The sequence below is a fragment of the Sardina pilchardus genome, chromosome 10 (assembly GCF_963854185.1).
Source record: "Sardina pilchardus chromosome 10, fSarPil1.1, whole genome shotgun sequence".
NCBI classification, from domain to species: domain Eukaryota; kingdom Metazoa; phylum Chordata; class Actinopteri; order Clupeiformes; family Clupeidae; genus Sardina; species Sardina pilchardus.
Window position 1 is genome coordinate 32939158 of NC_085003.1, and position 17199 is coordinate 32956356.

Below are 17199 nucleotides of genomic sequence, written 5' to 3' on the forward strand. Positions count from 1 at the left end.
ACCTCCAGCTGCAGGCTCTCCACCAGGTCTGCAAACGTCTCCTTTCTGCACAGGGCCTGCTTACAGCACACTAACACAGAGAGACCTTATGTACGTCTCCTTTCTGCACAGGGCCTGCTTACAGTACACTAACACAGAGAGACCTTATGTACGTCTCCTTTCTGCACAGGGCCTGCTTACAGCACACTAACACAGAGAGACCTTATGTACGTGTCCTTTCTGCACAGGGCCTGCTTACAGTACACTAACACAGAGAGACCTTATGCACAGGGCCTGCTTACAGTACACTAACACAGAGAGACCTTATGCACAGGGCCTGCTTACAGTACACTAACACAGAGAGACCTTATGTACGTCTCCTTTCTGCACAGGGCCTGCTTACAGCACACTAACACAGAGAGACCTTATGTACGTCTCCTTTCTGCACAGGGCCTGCTTACAGTACACTAACACAGAGAGACCTTATGTGCATTTACAAGCAAACGTATCTAGAGATAACCATGATATTGTCTGATAGAGCTAATAGGTAAAAGATAACGGTCTACATTTGTAAACAAGAGGTCCCATTTGACCTGTGTAGCAGGCAGACACACACACACACACACACGCACGCACACACACACACACACACCTGTGTAGCAAACAACTTTGGTAAAGAGTGGTTCAGATAACATCTGCAGCTTGTAATTCAAGAGAGCTAGTGGACAGGTTATCCAGCCCACTACAACCACACACACACACACACGACACACGCACGCACAAAGGCATTCGCGCACACACGCATGCACACAACATGTGCACGCACACACACACACACACACACACACACACACACACACACCAGAGGTATTTTGTACCATTAGACTCGGTCAAGGCACCCAGAATGAAGAGTGCCGTCTGTTTGACCTGAGGATGGGGGCTGGCGCGGGATAGGCTGTGCACGAACATAACTCCTCCCAGATCCAGGAAAAACTCCACATACTCACCTGATCACAAACACACACACACACACACACACACACACACACACAAGGCTCTTCTCAACGTCTCTCCCCGGTACTCGGACTAGTTCCCACTGATCTATGAAGAAAACTAGATAGACTATCCAATTGTTGCCGCCCCATCATTCTTTATAGATCAGCAGGAACGAGCCGGAGGACCGAGGAGAGACGTTGAGAAGAGCCCATGGTGATGACTGGTCACAATTCACAAACATACCCAAACCTTTTTAATCCACAAGCTTATTCAATTATAAGTGGCCAATTATTTTGCATCTAAATATAACAGAGCGTTTCAAAGTATGTGAATAATTCATAAATGTACCTGACTGAAATGTGTGTGGCCAAATGGGCTTTAAGAAGTCTGCTTTCAGAAGTCCTTACCGCTTTGCTGGCAAATAGAATAAATGGTGAGGAGTGCTTGCTTCTGAGAGTCTGGACATTTCATTTGGCATTTCAGGCACTCCAGCAGCAGACTCAGGTCAGTCTTTGTAGCTGCAGAAGAGGAGGCAACCTCATCATTTCTCTTAAAGAAAGCCTAATATGTAAACTAGTATACGGAGCATCTAAAAATATAGAATATAATGGAAACAGTTTTTTTTCTCATACCTTATTTTTAAAATTAAGACACAAAGTGAAATATGTCAACACTTGTTCTGTTGTTTGTTTTCATCTTGATTATTTCAATCTCAATGATTACTAACAGCTCATGATCAAAACCCAGAATCACAAAATATTACAATTTATATGTTATAATGCAGAGACGTCGACCTTGGGTGAGCTCTAATCAACTCCAATTGTTTCTTGAGACTTTCACCTCTCAGTCTGGGCAGGGCAATTGGACTTATCTACGATTGTCTGTTTTTTTTTTATTTATTTTTTTAAATACACATGTATTTCCCTTCAGAGTTGGTCGACAAGCCATTTAATTTACCATGTTGCATCTTTGTAGTAGTGATGTGAAAGGTGTGCCAGGAAATTCATCGACTTGGTGTCCTTGACAAGAAGGACAAGGAGATCTGTACAGAAGAGAACTCAGAGTTGAAGTAAAAGCTTATTCAATAAACATAAACATGCAGGTTAGTCGAAGTTTACACAACTTTTTTATGTTGACTTTAGATTCCACTGTCATTGTATGAACGTACAGTAAACGTCATCTATCTACTACTGTACTGTGTTGCTGTGAGTAGCTCGGAAAATAACTTGTTAGCTGTAATAGCTAACCAGCAAGTGTTAGCTCGGTTAACTTTACTTGAGGTAGGGCAAACTGTATTAATGATATAATAGAGGTAATACTTACCAGGAGATGTTTAACAGCTTAACGAGTTATCTTCAGCGAAGTAGGCATGACTGTCTAATGTAAAAGAGTTAGCAGCTAGCAGCTAACGTTATTCTTACCTCAGCTGAAATTAGCTAGCTCCTAACCATGGCTAACAAACTAAACAAACGAACAAACAGGTAACACCGCCAGATATCTGCTTACAGCTCATTTAAAGTCTGACCACATTAATGCTCTTTAAAGTGTGTGTTCGTTACACTCCCGTAAAGCACGAAAGAGGTGTGGTTGTCATATCCATGGAGTTAGTTAGCCTTCGATCTTGAAATCAGGTTGTTCTAGGAAAGCACCATTCATTCAAACAGGCGCGCGCTGGGTGTCAAGGCTTCAGTGGATTCATGCCGCACGCGCTCTATAACATTGTCTCACTCTATCTGCATTCTGCACCCAAGAGCATACTGTGTAATATAGTCTATAAACATCCTATGCCCAAGAGAAGTAGCCTACCATACAGTGTACACACACGGTAACATAAAATAAACACCAGTTGATATATTCAACAGGTTTTGTCACCACACATTGCTGGTTTCACTAATTAGCTCATCTACCTGGTTGATGAGGTTTACCAATTAAATTAGAATCGGCTGGTTTAGGGAATGGTTGGAGTTTTATTGTTTGAAGTCAGACTTTTACACTCTGATTTTAAATTGTGTATTTCTTGAGTGAATTCCTTTGGGAAATCCTCCCATCTAGCGGTGAGATGGTATATTACAACAGATAAATTACACGCAGGGTTTCCATCCGAATCCGTCTGAACATTCTCTGGTTTAATTTTTGTTTGGGGGAACAGAGGCTGCCCCTACTTTGTTTGTTTACATTTTTTTACGGTGTCGGCTAGTCATGGTAACTTATCCTTAGACTGGTAAACAGTATGAGATGGGCTGTCATTTGAAGAAAGGGTTAATAATGTGACGTAAAGGAAAAGGCAGGAAGTAGACACTCTATTTCGCACCGGGGAGGATTTGCTATCTATCCCCCGCCGTCAGTGTTGAATCTGGATCTAACAGGTACTGTTTGAATTAATAAACCTCGAGCGTTAGTGCTACCTGTTGATCAAATCTTATGAAATTATTTGTTATTCTGTCACTTGATAGTAACTTGAGCTAAAGCTGTTTGTTTGATTGTGTAACTGTTAAATTATGCAAACAAACTAACGGTAACGTTAGCTGACAAACATTAACGTTAGCTTGAACGATGTTGTTTGTTTATGTTTAGTCTCGTTTTGTCAGAAATTTGTGAGTAGTAGTTTGTGAGTAGTAGATGAATTGTCGTCTTGCCAAATAACTTGCAGACTAGACAAGTTTCCTGTTACTTTAACTGTAAGATAACGTTGACCTCTGTACGTTAGTTAAGCGTTAACATTATCGCCATAGTATCGTTAACCTGTTCGAAAGAGTTGCGCAATGTTGGAATTGTTCCTCAATTGCCTTTTGCATAATATATGTTTGTAGATTTGTCAATCAAACTGCCTGTTCTGAATGTTGTCCAAAACAATGTAGAAGTAAGCTAGTAGTGGAAAGTTTCATTTTAAATGGAGGTTCCTAATCATACTGTAATCAGGAAACTTCTACTGCAATTGTGTCCATAAGTCAGTCAGTACTGAACTGTTTTCCTTGTAACGTGTATGGTTGTTTCTTATAGATGTTGGCGTCCCGTGTGTGACCTGTCGGCTGCGTGTTCTGCCTCTGTGGATGGGATGTCTAGGTGTGTGTGACCTGTTGGACGCGTGTTCTGCCTCTGTGGATGGGATGTCTAGGTGTGTGTGTAGGGATGTCTAGGTGTGTGTGTATGCGAGTTCTCTCACAGGCGCGGAGCTGCAGCACACTGGTCTCCTCGGTCTCCTCCAGTCACACTGTTCTCCACAGACCTCTCCTCTCCTCCTCCTCCTCCTCCTCCTCTTTCTCCTCTTCCTCCTCGTCCTCCTCCTGCTCCTTCCGTTCCCCCTGGTCCTGGCCAGCGCAGCCGGCGCGGCCCCTCTCCTCCCGCACGCACGGCGGCTCTGACGAGGACGAGGATGACGAGGACGACTATGACGTCGCCTCCTCCGGCTTCCAGGTGGGCCGGCTGCAGATGGACAACGTCCTGCGCGCCAACGAGCAGTCGGTGCGCGTTCCGGAGTTCGACGGGCGCGGCGGCCCGAGCCCCGTGCTGAAGTTCGAGAGCAACCAGCTGGGTGCCAACGCGCCCCTGGAGGACCGGCGCTGCGCTGCCACCTGCCTGCGGACGCGCGGCATGCTCTTCGGCGTCTTCGACGGGCACGGGGGCCACGCCTGCGCCCAGGCCGTCAGCGAGCGCCTGCCTTACTACGTCGCCACGGCGATGATGCCCGAGGCCAGCCTGGAGGACCTGGAGGTCGCCATGGAGACGGGCCGCCCTGTGCCCCCCATCCTGCAGTGGTACATTATATTACATTACATTACACTACACCACATTTGGCCAACTTACAACATGGTAAACATGTTGATTTTTAAACAATTGATTTATTGATTTTCAAAGTTTTTATCCCACAATAATACAGGACATATCTTAACTTTCAGGATTACATTAACGTGGTAAAACATTTTAAGCTTTTTGTCAAAGTAATTCTCTCAACGACTCCACAGGTACAAGCACCACAACGACTACAACTACCGCGAGTCGGCCGAGCTGTACGTGCAGCACCTGCGCGTGTTCTGGCAGGAGCTGCTGTTGAGCGAGGAGCACGGCGAGGGCCTGAGTCCGCCGGACGCCCTGAGCTACGCCTTCCTGCGCCTGGACTCCGACCTCTCGCTGGAGGCGCAGGTGCCGCTGGCCAGCGACCTCATGCGCAGCACCGCCGTTCAGGCCGCCTTCGCCGGCAGCACCGCCTGCCTCGCCCACGTCACCACCGAGGGCATCTACGTCGCCAACGCCGGGGACTGCCGCGCCGTCCTGGGGGTAGGGAGGACCCGCACGCACGCTCATGTACAATCCGACAATCTGTCACACTGTTGTGATGAATACATCATCACTGCACTGAACTGCCTTCAGTCTTACAGTCACACTATTGTTATGAATACATCATCACTGCACTGAACTGCCTTCAGTCTTACAGTCACACTATTGTTATGAATACATTATCACTGCACTGAACTGCCTTCAGTCTTACAGTCACACTATTGTTATGAATACATTATCATTGCACTGAACTGCCTTCAGTCTTACAGTCACACTATTGTTATGAATACATTATCACTGCACTGAACTGCCTTGCTCTATAGTTAGCACTCATACACTCATCTTCTCCTGTTCCTCGGGAGCCATGACGATTCAGATTCAGATTCAGATTCAGATAACTTTATTAGTCCCCGAGGGGCAATTCGGCTTACAGCCAATCCATCCATGAAGGGGTTAAACTAAAAGTTAAAAGGTGCATTGGCATTCACTATATATAGAATGTATGCAATGCAGCAGGAAGTGAGACCAGAGCCTGCTCTTGGTCATGTGGGAAGAAGAGGTTCCCTTAGTGTTCACATGCAATGCTGTCGGCCAAGAGTGGGGAACTTCCGTAATTACTATACAAAACGATCGGTGCTGCTGTGAGTCTGTGCATTGCATCTGCCGTGCTGTGAGTCTGCACGTTGCATCTGCCGTGCTGTTCTGTTGCGCTGTTTTGTTCTCGTTGTTTTGGAGCACAAGGTGCGTTCATCCACATTCTCTCACTGCGCCATTAAACACTCGATGCGGCCGTTCCATTTGGACAAGAAACTGGACAGATCCCATATCTTAGGGCTTCATGGACCAATCACATATCGTAGGGCTTCATGGACCGATCACATATCGTAGGCTTCATGGACCAATCACATATCATAGGCTTCATGTCTAGTCAGCATGGTCAAACATTCGATCATGACGCATCTGTTTACTTTGCCTAGTTGTTCTGTTTGCCTGCCGTGGCAAGACGTTGTGAAATCGAACTGTGTAGTCAAGTGCATTGCCACATCATCAGTGCTGAATTCTTTATGACCACTGTGGTGATGTGGTCACATGTGGAGACCACTAAGTGGGACTGTAGCTTTGACTGGCTTGAGAGCTGTAGTTTAGGCTAGTCATACTGTATCTAATGTCAGTGGCCTTAAAAGTGGTGACCACTTAGTGGGACTGTAGCTTTAATGACTTTTAATGACCCTTAATGTTCATACTTAGAAGCAAAAGACGCATATTTAGTTAGTTTATTATTGCTGCTGATCAGTGCTATATGATTATGTGTCAGTGCTGGTCAGTGCTATATGATTATGTGTCAGTGCTGGTCAGTGCTATATGATTGTGTATCAGTGCTGGTCAGTGCTGTATGATTATGCATCAGTGCTGGTCAGTGCTGTATGATTGTGTATCAGTGCTGGTCAGTACTGTATGATTGTGTGTCAGTGCTGGTCAGTGCTGGTCAGTGCTGTATAATTATGCATCTGAGTGTCGGTGTGTCGTTGCAGGTGCAGGATGAGGATGGCAGTTGGAGCGCGGTGCCGTTGTCTCGCGACCACACGGCGCTGAACGCTGACGAGCTGGCACGCGTGCGGGCGCAGCACCCGGCGTCGGAGCGCGACACGGTGGTGGCGGACGAGCGGCTACTGGGCATGCTCATGCCGCTGCGCGCCTTCGGCGACGTGCGCTTCAAGTGGAGCCGCGAGCTGCAGGAGAGCGTGCTGGAGAGCGGCGCCTCCTGCTGCGACCTGGAGGAACTGCACCTGCACCAGTACTCCCCGCCGCACTACCTGACGCCGCCCTACCTGGACGCCGCGCCCGAGCTCACCTTCCACCGGCTGCGTCCGCAGGACCGCTTCCTCATCCTGGCGTCCGACGGGCTGTGGGACGAGCTGGGCAGCGCGGAGGCCGTGCGGCTGGTGGGGCAGCACCTGACGGGGGTGCACCTGCAGGCGCCCGTGTCCGCGCGCGAGCGCCGGCTCAGCCTCGGCCAGATGCGCCAGCTGCTGCAGCGGCGGCGGGCGCGGGCGGCGCCGGCGCTGGACCGGAACGTGGCCACGCACCTGATCCGCCACGCGCTGGGCACCAACGAGTACGGCGAGCTGGACCAGGAGAGGCTGGCCGCCATGTTGGCGTTGCCCAGCGACCTGGCGCGCATGTACAGAGACGACATCACCGTCACCGTCGTCTACTTCAACTCCAACCTGCTCAAGACACGTCACGGCGGCAGTGCATAAACAGCCCATCACAAGAGCAGTGGCTAGACCTCTGCGTAGAGTACACCTGCGTAGAGTACACCTGCGTAGAGTTCACCTGCGTAGAGTTCACCTGCGTAGAGTACACCTGCGTAGAGTTCACCTGCGTAGAGTACACCTGCGTAGAGCACACCTGCGTAGAGTTCACCTGCGTAGAGTTCACCTGCGTAGAGTACACCTGCGTAGAGTTCACCTGCGTAGAGTACACCTGCGTAGAGTTCACCTGCGTAGAGTACACCTGCGTAGAGTTCACCTGCGTAGAGTTCACCTGCGTAGAGTTCACCTGCGTAGAGTACACCTGCGTAGAGTACACCTGCGTAGAGTTCACCTGTGTAGAGTTCACCTGCGTAGAGTACACCTGCGTAGAGTTCACCTTTCAGGTGTCCTGTATGACCCCTCCTCTGCTCCCAGCTCATCTCACCTGTGCGTAGCTTGTGACGCCGTGTTTGGCACATTAGGAGTGCGGCGTGCTCCAGGTGCACTGGGAATCACCTGCGGACTGCGTGTTCACGAGGCCCAGATCGGCACACCTGCTCACTTCCAGATCGGCACACCTGCTCACTTCCAGTGACCTGGACAGAGAAACTGTGACTGTGTACTGTGACTACAACCCTGGAGATCTGGCGTTGCCCTGGAGATGGTCTGGCGTTGCCCTGGAGATGGTCGGGCGTTGCCTTGGATTTAGTTACTGAGTTGTGCGTAATACTGTACCTTATTGTGTTCACCCTTTTGTCCAGGTTGCTTTTTTCAGACTTCAAAAGTCAAGTTCAGGTCCACCTAGGAAGTATTTTGAATGCTGTCTCCCTAATAGATAAGTATTATTTGGAATATATTGGAATAATGGACCCATGTTACGGATTATGGGGTTTACATGCTAGTAGCGCGCTAGTATGAGTGGCTAGCTACAGTAGAGCGAAGCTCTCTGAGGGTCCTATAAGTATAAGGGGTTGGTGCAGTCTCCGTCTCAGCCTTACTCCTGTGCTGTGCTGCAGTCTCAGAACTACAGAGAGGCTCTTCAGAGACACATGCTCCCTCCTCCACACACACACACACACACACACACACACACACACAGCCCTACACACATGCTCCCTCCTCACAGATACACCCTCCTCACAGATACACCCCAACACACCTACTCCCTCCCCACAGGTACACCCCTACAAACACACACACACACACACACACAGAGATACACCCCTCCCCAGATAAACCCTTACACTCTCAGAGATACACCTCTCCACATACAGTAGATGCACATCTACACACCTACTCCCTCCTCACAAATGCCCCTACTCCCTCAGGGGTAGCCATGCTACACGTTAATACAGTTTAACCATTACAGTGTAGCCATGCTACATGCTAATACAGTTTAACCATTACAGGGGTAGCCATGCTACATGCTAATACAGTTGAACCATTTCAGGGGTAGCCATGCTACATGCTAATACAGTTTAACCATTACAGGGGTAGCCATGCTACACGTTAATAATACAGTTTAACCATTACAGGGGTAGCCATGCTATACACTAATAGAGTTTAGCCATTACATGGGTAGTCATACTACACGTTACTTGTTTCACCATCACATGTGAAACCAGATTAATAGCATTTCATGTCTTTCATGCAGTTAAAATTATATTCCATATGAAACCTAGCCTGCTCATATGAAACCAGTTTATTTGAATCTCATGTTTATGCAGTTTACTGTAGTAGCGTATGAATGTGCGTAGCTGTTAATGTCATATCAATCACTGCCTCACTGAGATTAAGAATGTATTACGTCTGTTATGGATTATTTAATGGAATTTCAATCAGTTAATTTAAGACATGTAAACAAATCCTGACTTCAGCATCGTATACTGCAGTGCATCTGCCATTACTGGTGGCAATGTAAAGAGCCAGAATAAACAGTCATCTTTACTGGGCCGTGGTACGGTGCGAATGGTTTCATATGTGCTCTGTGTTTCATGATGAGTGCATGTTCCCCTTTCACACGGTCAGCTTCAGAGTCAAACTGGAGATTGCGTGACATGGATGTGGATGATGTGACCGCACGCTTGACATTTTTGGTTTTGCTTCATAGCACTCGACCTGCTTGTACACACACGGAAACACACGTAGGTAGGCAAAGGTAACACTAATGGTGATCATGTAGTCAGTCTGGTCGCATCATGACACCCACTACAGATCACACCGTCACACAACTGACATACAACAGTCTCACTGTCACACAACTGACATACACATCAGTCTCACCATTACACAACTCATAAACATGTCACACCATCACACAACTCAAACATCAGTCACGCCATCACACAACTCAGAAAGATTAGTCTCAATCCCTCATTTTCATTCTGAATTAGCTTTATTTTATCACTCATCCAACGTAAAACTCCTAGGGGGTATTCCAAGCACGTGGTTTAGTGACAAACCCGGGTAAGTTGACTCAGAGTACGGGATAAACCTCCTAATAGAAGAGCTGTATAGATTCATTCTCCTAACAAAACAATGGCATTGCACTCTTTTTGTAGGAGGTTTACCACTTACTCCAAGTTAACTTACCCAGGTTTTTTACTAAACCACATACTTGGAATACTCCCCTGCTCATGTGTCATAGTAACTGTTATTCTACTGCTAATTCCTCAAAACAACAGAAAACATCAAACTCGAAAAATGTTCAAAAAATAATTAAGTACCAATAGCCACGTTTACATGGACACTTCTATTCCGATTAGAAACGGAATAACAGTTCAATCAGAATAAAAATCATCATAAACACCTCAATCGGAATGAACATTCCTGATCCGATCAGAATTGTAATCAGAATGGAAGAGCAGAGGTGGTGTAGTCCGTTCCTATTCCGAATGAACATCCATGTATACTGTATGTTCATTCGGATTGACTGCTATATATTCCCAATGAAAAGTGCCAACAACGGCTATTCCGATGAAAGATTTTAAAGCGCTTGAAAGCACCAGATCGGAATAGAATGTACCCCGTGTAAACAGACGGCACACAATTTTCAATCGGAAGAGTTTAATCGGAATGACAAAAAAAACTGCCCATGTGAACGTGGCTGAGAACACAGTATTATGAGGCGTTTTCTGTATAAATCTAATCTCAGGTTAATTCCAGTGGAGGTAGATCAGCTCACACTGTCCATGTAAACGTGGCTAATAGTGCAGTACTTTGAGGCGTTTTCTGTATGAATCTAATCTCAGGTTAATTCCAGTGGAGGTATAAACGTGGCTAATAGCGCAGTACTTTGAGGCGTTTTCTGTATGAATCTAATCTCAGGTTAATTCCAGTGGAGGTAGATCAGCTCACCCTGAGCATGTTGGTGGCGATTAAAAACATGTTTCTGCACTTCCCAAGGCGTACTCCAACCCGCAAAATAAATGAGTAAATGGATCATATAGTGTGTGTGTGTGTGTGTGTGAGTAAATGGATTCCTTCATCACAGCATAGAGTGCAGTTGTCCACAGTCAGAGCTGAGCGTAGGAGTCGGACCGCTCTCATCTGAGTCCAGACGGTGACTCTGACTGTCAGCTACGTCTCTGCAGCACGGTGCTGCTCACGTGGGGTTCCTGACCGTTGGAGTCCACAGATCTGTCTCAGGAGAACCGAGATCTAAGGAACCGAAGTCTGTAGAACCAGAGGCTTTAGCTCAGCCCATCTCTGTTCTAGACGTTGCTTGACAGACTGGGGGGCGAAGGTGCAGCCTATGGCCTTCTGGGATAGGTCCCACATAGCCTCCCTGCTGAGGTCAAAGGTCGAGGCAGCCAGCTGGTACTCCTGGGAGAGGTCGGTGCAGAACACACCTTTGTCGTCTGTCTGAGAACCGAACAGGTGAGACTGCTTACTCAAGGTGCTTCATACTATTAAATATATACATTTATATATAAGTACACACTATTTCATCATACAATTAAAGGTTGGGTACGGAATTAGCAAAACGGACGGCAGAGTTTGAACATATACAACCTCAAGTCCCGCCCTCCATGCACGAGCGACAATTCAAATGCGCAGCGCGAGAGCGAGCCAGGCTAAATGAAATGCCAGCCTGGCGTCTACAGCACTATGAGCTCTAGTCTCCATACAATCACTCACATCAACTTCCCCAATTACATTCTTTATTCACCTCCAAAGGGTTGTAGTACATATGGTTCAGTAGCCATAGGTGTGTATTGAACAGAATCTGGTTTGTTCTTACCAGGGCGATTATCTCCTGAAATATCCAAGTTTAGTGCTGGCCCGTTGGTTCGCCTATTCCACCATAGCTCCAAGCTGTTAAGTTTCGATTTCATGTTTACAGCACTCTTCGTGTCACGGTAAAATGTAATTTTTGCTACATAGCTTATTTATTGCGTGGGTGATTGAGTTTCCGTAGATATCCGCTGCCTTAGTTTGTATAGAAATGAAGTGACACATACAACAAGAGGGGAACATGGACGTGCAGCAGCAGGCAGTTGGTTTCGTTTCAGCACTGACTCGCGGTCACCAGCTTTCGAAAGGGTCGCGCGCGGTGGGGAGGAGGAAGAGGAGTAAGACGTTAGATTGACGAACGAGCTGTGAAATGATGGTATGGGGTGAGGAATTCTATTGGCTGGAGTTTTTCGAGCCCTGCCCGTTCCGCAGATGATTGACGTGTTTAATTTACATTTCAGTGCTTCCAACTTAGTGGCTATAAGTGGGTTAGGAATAGGATTTCAAGTGATTTTGCAAAAATGGCCAACAAAGCTCATTCCATACCCTACCTTTAATATTTCAGTATCTCAAGTTTCAAAATGGGAGATTCACACATCCAAACAGATTTCCAAACCACAAAAGGCATTTTGCACTTCACTGGAGAACACTTTTTTTTATCAGAAGAATAATGTGGGTCATAGATATAGATGTGTGTTTTTTCTTTGATTGGGCAAACCACACATTCTTTAAACACCTCATAAGTTGCCAGATTTCCAAATATGCTGGCATGTAAATGTAACTTCAGTAATGATCAAACACATGTGGTTGAGGAGGTGTAATGGTGTGAGTTCACAGAGAGGGGGCGCTACTCACACAAATGACACAGGGATGGCCCAGCTTGTACCAATACAGGAAGTGATGTTTATCATAGGAGGGGACGGTCTGACCCTTCACATTAGACGTCAAGCACAACTCTGCAAGGGACAAAACAGAAGCCTTCTAAGCACAACTCTGCAAGGGACAAAACAGAAGGCCTTCTAAGCACAACTCTGCAAGGGACAAAACAGAAGGCCTTCTAAGCACAACTCTGCAAGGGACAAAACAGAAGGCCTTCTAAGCACAACTCTGCAAGGGACAAAACAGAAGGCCTTCTGAGCACAACTCTGCAAGGGACAAAACAGAAGGCCTTCTAAGCACAACTCTGCAAGGGACAAAACAAAAGGCCTTCTAAGCTCATGTGTAACTATTGGAAAATCTTACAGCTCCTTAAGACCATTCATTCATTCATTCATTCATTCTGAAGTATTCTTAAAGACTTCTTGGTTTACCCAGGTGTATACTATAGACTTACGTAGACAAACGTATACTATAGGCTTACCCAGGCGTATATTATAGACTTACACAGGGGTATATTATAGACTTACACAAGCATATATTATAGACTTACCCAGGCGTATATTATTCCATAACATTTACCCACAGGTATAGTTTTCTATTTATCTTACCCTGCCTGGGGTATATATTATTCTGTTGAACTCACCCATTGGTATATTATTCTTCCTGACTTTCTCCACGAGGCTGTGTGTGCCGCCCGCCTCAGGGTGCAGGAAAGTCCCGTGGCCGATGCGGTCGGGGGGGAGATTCAGCAGGAGCTCCGACTCCTCCGCCTGGGACGAGACCTGGGACAGCGTGGAGGGAACGACGTCACAACGAATTTTCTTTGTGATTGAAGAATGTATCGTAAATAGATAAATGTGTTCCTTAAATGCTAGGGGAAGGAAGTATTTGACCCCCTATGTAACCCTATGGGAATTTAACACATAGGGTAAACATAGGGGCAGGCAGATTTTTATTTTTAAAGGCCAGCTATTTCATGGATCCAAGATATTATGCATCCCGATAAATTTCCCTTGGCCTTTGGAATTAAAATAGCCCCACATCATCACATACCCTTCACCATAGCTAGAGATTGGCATGGTGCTTTTTCCAGTAGGCCTATTAGCCTGTTTGATTTCCATTGAGCTCAATGAGCATCAAACAGGCTAATAGGCCTACTGGAAAAAGCATCATGCCAATCTCTAGCTATGGTGGTGAAAGGTATGTAATGATGTGGGGCTATTTTAATTCCAACTGTGCTGTACTGTATTGTACTGTAGTGTACTGTACCTCTGAGGGCGTTTATCAACCACACTGTTGTGCTGTACTGTAGTGTACTGTACTGTACCTCTGAGGGCCAGTTTATCAACCACACTGCTGTAATGTGCTGTACTGTACCTCTGAGGGCCATCTTATCATCCACACTGCTGTACTGTGCTGTACTGTACCTCTGAGGGCCATCTTATCAACCACACTGCTGTACTGTGCTGTACTGTACTATAGTGTACTGTACCTCTGAGAGATGCAGGGCCAGCTTCAGTCCGCAGCTCTTGGCTTTCTGCAGAGCAGGGAGGAGATCTCGGCCATGGCCCACCTGACACACAACACAACACAATCAGCTGAACTGAACACACACAACACAACCCAATCAGACGAACTGAACACACACAACACAACACAACCCAATCAGACGAACTGAACACACACAACACAACACAACCCAATCAGATTAATTGAACAATACCAGGCCAATATGTCCAATAGCATTTGAAACTGGCCTAACTCCATGGATTTGGTCTCCTATTAGGAATAGAAACTCACGGTAGGATCGCCGCTGAGATCCAGCCCCAAGACCACGCCGTCACTCGACAACATGAAGTCCTCCGCTAGCTTCACCGTCTCCATGGCAACCTCGGGGCCATTTCGGCGGTCAACAGCCACGAGGAACCTTTGACACAAACATCAGCACACATAAATGTTCTATTTTCTTTGCATCTTGTTTGAACATGAAACCCTGTCTGAGAACCAGTTCACCGTCAGAAAAACATGTATTTACAGTGTAGGGTAATTCCAGGTGTTTGATCATTTAGGGTAATTCCACTAGTAACAATAAAATTCATACATAAAGTCTTTGCAGGAAATGACCAGGTCAGCGTTTAAAAGTTCCTCATTCTGCTGGAACAGACTAGCAGCATCGTTATTACTACCTGACTTCGATGTCAGCTCCCTCCTCCTTGCACTGCTGGATGGCTCCAATGATCGTCTCCACATAACCCTTCTTTGTCAGTCCTTAATACAACAACATAAGGATCAAAACGGCTGTGCTGTGCAATTCCTAACTCAAATAAAGGGTGTTCACAGGAGGTTCTAACCTGACTTGGGCTCCTCGCGGGGAGTGCTCCGTAGCTCCAGGTATTTCACTCCGTCATCTGCAAACTCTTTGATCACATCTTTGGCCACCTACAACACCCCAACATTGCTCAGTGTTAAAAAAACAGCCCATCAGTACGCTGTGAGAAAGAGAGAAGAAGTGGCAATAGCACTTACCATTAAAATGTCCTCTTCAGTATCAACCAATTGGTGAATGACCTTAAACACTTGGAAACATCTGGGGAGGACAACAAGAGGCTTACATTCACAATGAGCTCTATCTAACATGCTCTATCTCAATCTCCAATAACGTCGTTCACAATGAGCTCTGTCTAACATGCTCTATGCTGACCATCAATAATCAATGGCCAGCTATCAACGGCAGGCCAGGCACTTCATTCCCCTGCTTCTGTCCCAACAGCTGTCCACAAAGAGAAGATTTGGGGATAAGTGGCACGTTTTGGACGTTTAGACTTTACTATGAAGCGCCTAGAGAATGTCTTTACAAACCAAGAATGTCATGCATATACCATAAACTTGTTCTAGCTGTGCACTCAAGGACTAAAGCCAAACAAAATCACCTGCCTGAAAATGTGTTCTAATCGACAGGCCAAAGTGAATGGGTCGCCATCAGGGTTCAAGTGAAGGTTCAAAATAAAAGCCATAGTTTCTTTATTTGCTAACCGCATACAGTATAACGACGGTAGCTAGCCTACGCTCATAGCTAAGCAGTTGTAGTTGCCAGAGCATCCCCAAATGTTTACGATTACAGGTAGACTAAACAAGTGACTTAAAAGGACCTACTCGTCAAGTGTCCGTCGCTGACCACTGCGAATGGCAGTCATGCTGTGTTGGATGTTGAGGTGCGGTTTGCGAGCGATGAGTTTGTCGATGGTCTCGGCGCTGACAGAGCCATTGAGGTGAGCATGAAGCTCCTGTGGCAGGGAAACTCAGCTCAACCACAACACATTTTTCATGGATCATTGAAGTACTTTTACGGACCAAAATGTCGTTACTGAAATGCTAAATCATCAAAGGCACATGTCTATTGTATATAATTGTGTGCGACATGTGATCAGACTTCTACTCGATTGCTGAATTGATGAATGTTTCAATAATAACATTATGCACATACCACTTTAGGTAACTGGCGGTAGAAATTAGTTTCATCTTCCATTCCGCCGTGCGACCTCTCTGTTTTCTCAGTCTCTGTTTTATCAGTCTATGGGTTAGCGTATTAAGTCTTAGCCTGTGTATGAAGACTTTTTTTTTAAACAAACAATAAACTACACTTACAACAGTCAGCGTTAAAATTCTATGGACATGTATATGACATGTAGTGCATCATAGAAATCCTTCCTCCATACCACTTACCAGGTGAGAATGGTTCCTACATCCAGGAGTCAACATCTCTATCTCGTCAGTTCTCTCTTACAACTATAGCCTAAGGCTACTATTAGAAAGACCAAAAAGAGCAATACGATGTACAGTATGAATTAATAGTTATTCAAAGACATGGTTTAATACATGATTAATAGATTAATATGAATAGATAAATAAATAGATTTTAAAAGGTATGACATTCTATAGGCTCAAATGGAGTTCAAATTTAGTTGTTCAGCGTCTGATTCCAAGGACTGTTTGAATGCTTTAAACATTTTGTCTTTTTCTCAATCTCATGTTAGTTTCATCTGGGAAGTCAGTGACATTGACTTATGTCATAACACAGCATATTGTATAATTGTATGTTTCAGTACACCAGACCTATGCGCCACTCACAGATTCATCTGGGGTCACTCAAGCTGACATCAGATGACATCCAAACTAATGTTCATCACATAAAGGTCAAAAGGTCATGTGTGTAGGGCAAGTTGTTTAAAATTGCCCAAAAATGGAAAAGAAGAGGTGGAAAAGAGCGAAAAAGGTACGTTTAGTCAGCCTATAAGTGTAGCCTATTGTTTTATCATAATATGGTCATTCCTGGATCCTGTGGGACACTGTGGTACACAAGTCTGACGAAGAGCTGCAGTGCTGGAAACGCCACGTTAACTCAAACAAATGCAATACAGGGAGAGCAAGAGAGCGCATCTTCCTCCTCATGTTGGATCTCTGACTGTTTGGCTCCTGCTCCTTAATTTGGATGTGCGCACATTCCCAAACTAAACAACTGGATAAGCACAGATCAGTGACCACATGTCCAGTAATGCAGATGACACAGAGTCTGTACCAC

At 45.8% G+C, this 17199-nt stretch overlaps 3 protein-coding genes across 3 annotated transcripts in view; 1 reads left to right on the top strand and 2 right to left on the bottom strand.

Annotated features, from left to right (window-relative positions):
- The window catches only part of terb1 (telomere repeat binding bouquet formation protein 1), a 27983-nt gene extending 25387 nt beyond the window's left edge, over positions 1–2596 (bottom strand). Inside the window, exons 1-5 of the mRNA XM_062546524.1 lie at positions 2299–2596; positions 1933–2017; positions 1383–1493; positions 858–986; positions 1–70 (exon numbers count right to left, since the gene is read on the bottom strand). The exon at positions 1–70 is cut by the window's left edge and continues 59 nt beyond it. Coding sequence (XP_062402508.1) covers positions 1–70; positions 858–986; positions 1383–1493; positions 1933–1942 — 320 coding nt within the window. The 5' untranslated portion in view covers positions 1943–2017; positions 2299–2596. The remainder of the gene's footprint in view (positions 71–857; positions 987–1382; positions 1494–1932; positions 2018–2298) is intronic.
- A 689-nt stretch (positions 2597–3285) lies between these two features.
- pdp2 (putative pyruvate dehydrogenase phosphatase isoenzyme 2) lies at positions 3286–7522 on the top strand. Its single transcript, XM_062547894.1, has 5 exons — positions 3286–3341; positions 3976–4038; positions 4091–4730; positions 4938–5250; positions 6783–7522. The coding sequence occupies exons 2-5, from the start codon at positions 4026–4028 to the stop codon at positions 7509–7511; spliced, it is 1695 nt and encodes a 564-aa protein (XP_062403878.1). The 5' UTR covers positions 3286–3341; positions 3976–4025; the 3' UTR covers positions 7512–7522.
- A 2295-nt stretch (positions 7523–9817) lies between these two features.
- On the bottom strand, positions 9818–16303 carry adal (adenosine deaminase-like). The gene is made up of 10 exons (XM_062547895.1): positions 16105–16303; positions 15774–15904; positions 15147–15207; positions 14972–15059; positions 14807–14888; positions 14421–14547; positions 14113–14193; positions 13264–13402; positions 12597–12697; positions 9818–11369 (listed from the first exon to the last, which is right to left on the bottom strand). Exons 1-10 carry the CDS (start codon positions 16144–16146, stop codon positions 11166–11168), a joined length of 1056 nt encoding a protein of 351 aa, XP_062403879.1. The 5' UTR covers positions 16147–16303; the 3' UTR covers positions 9818–11165.
- Positions 16304–17199: the final 896 nt, after the last annotated feature.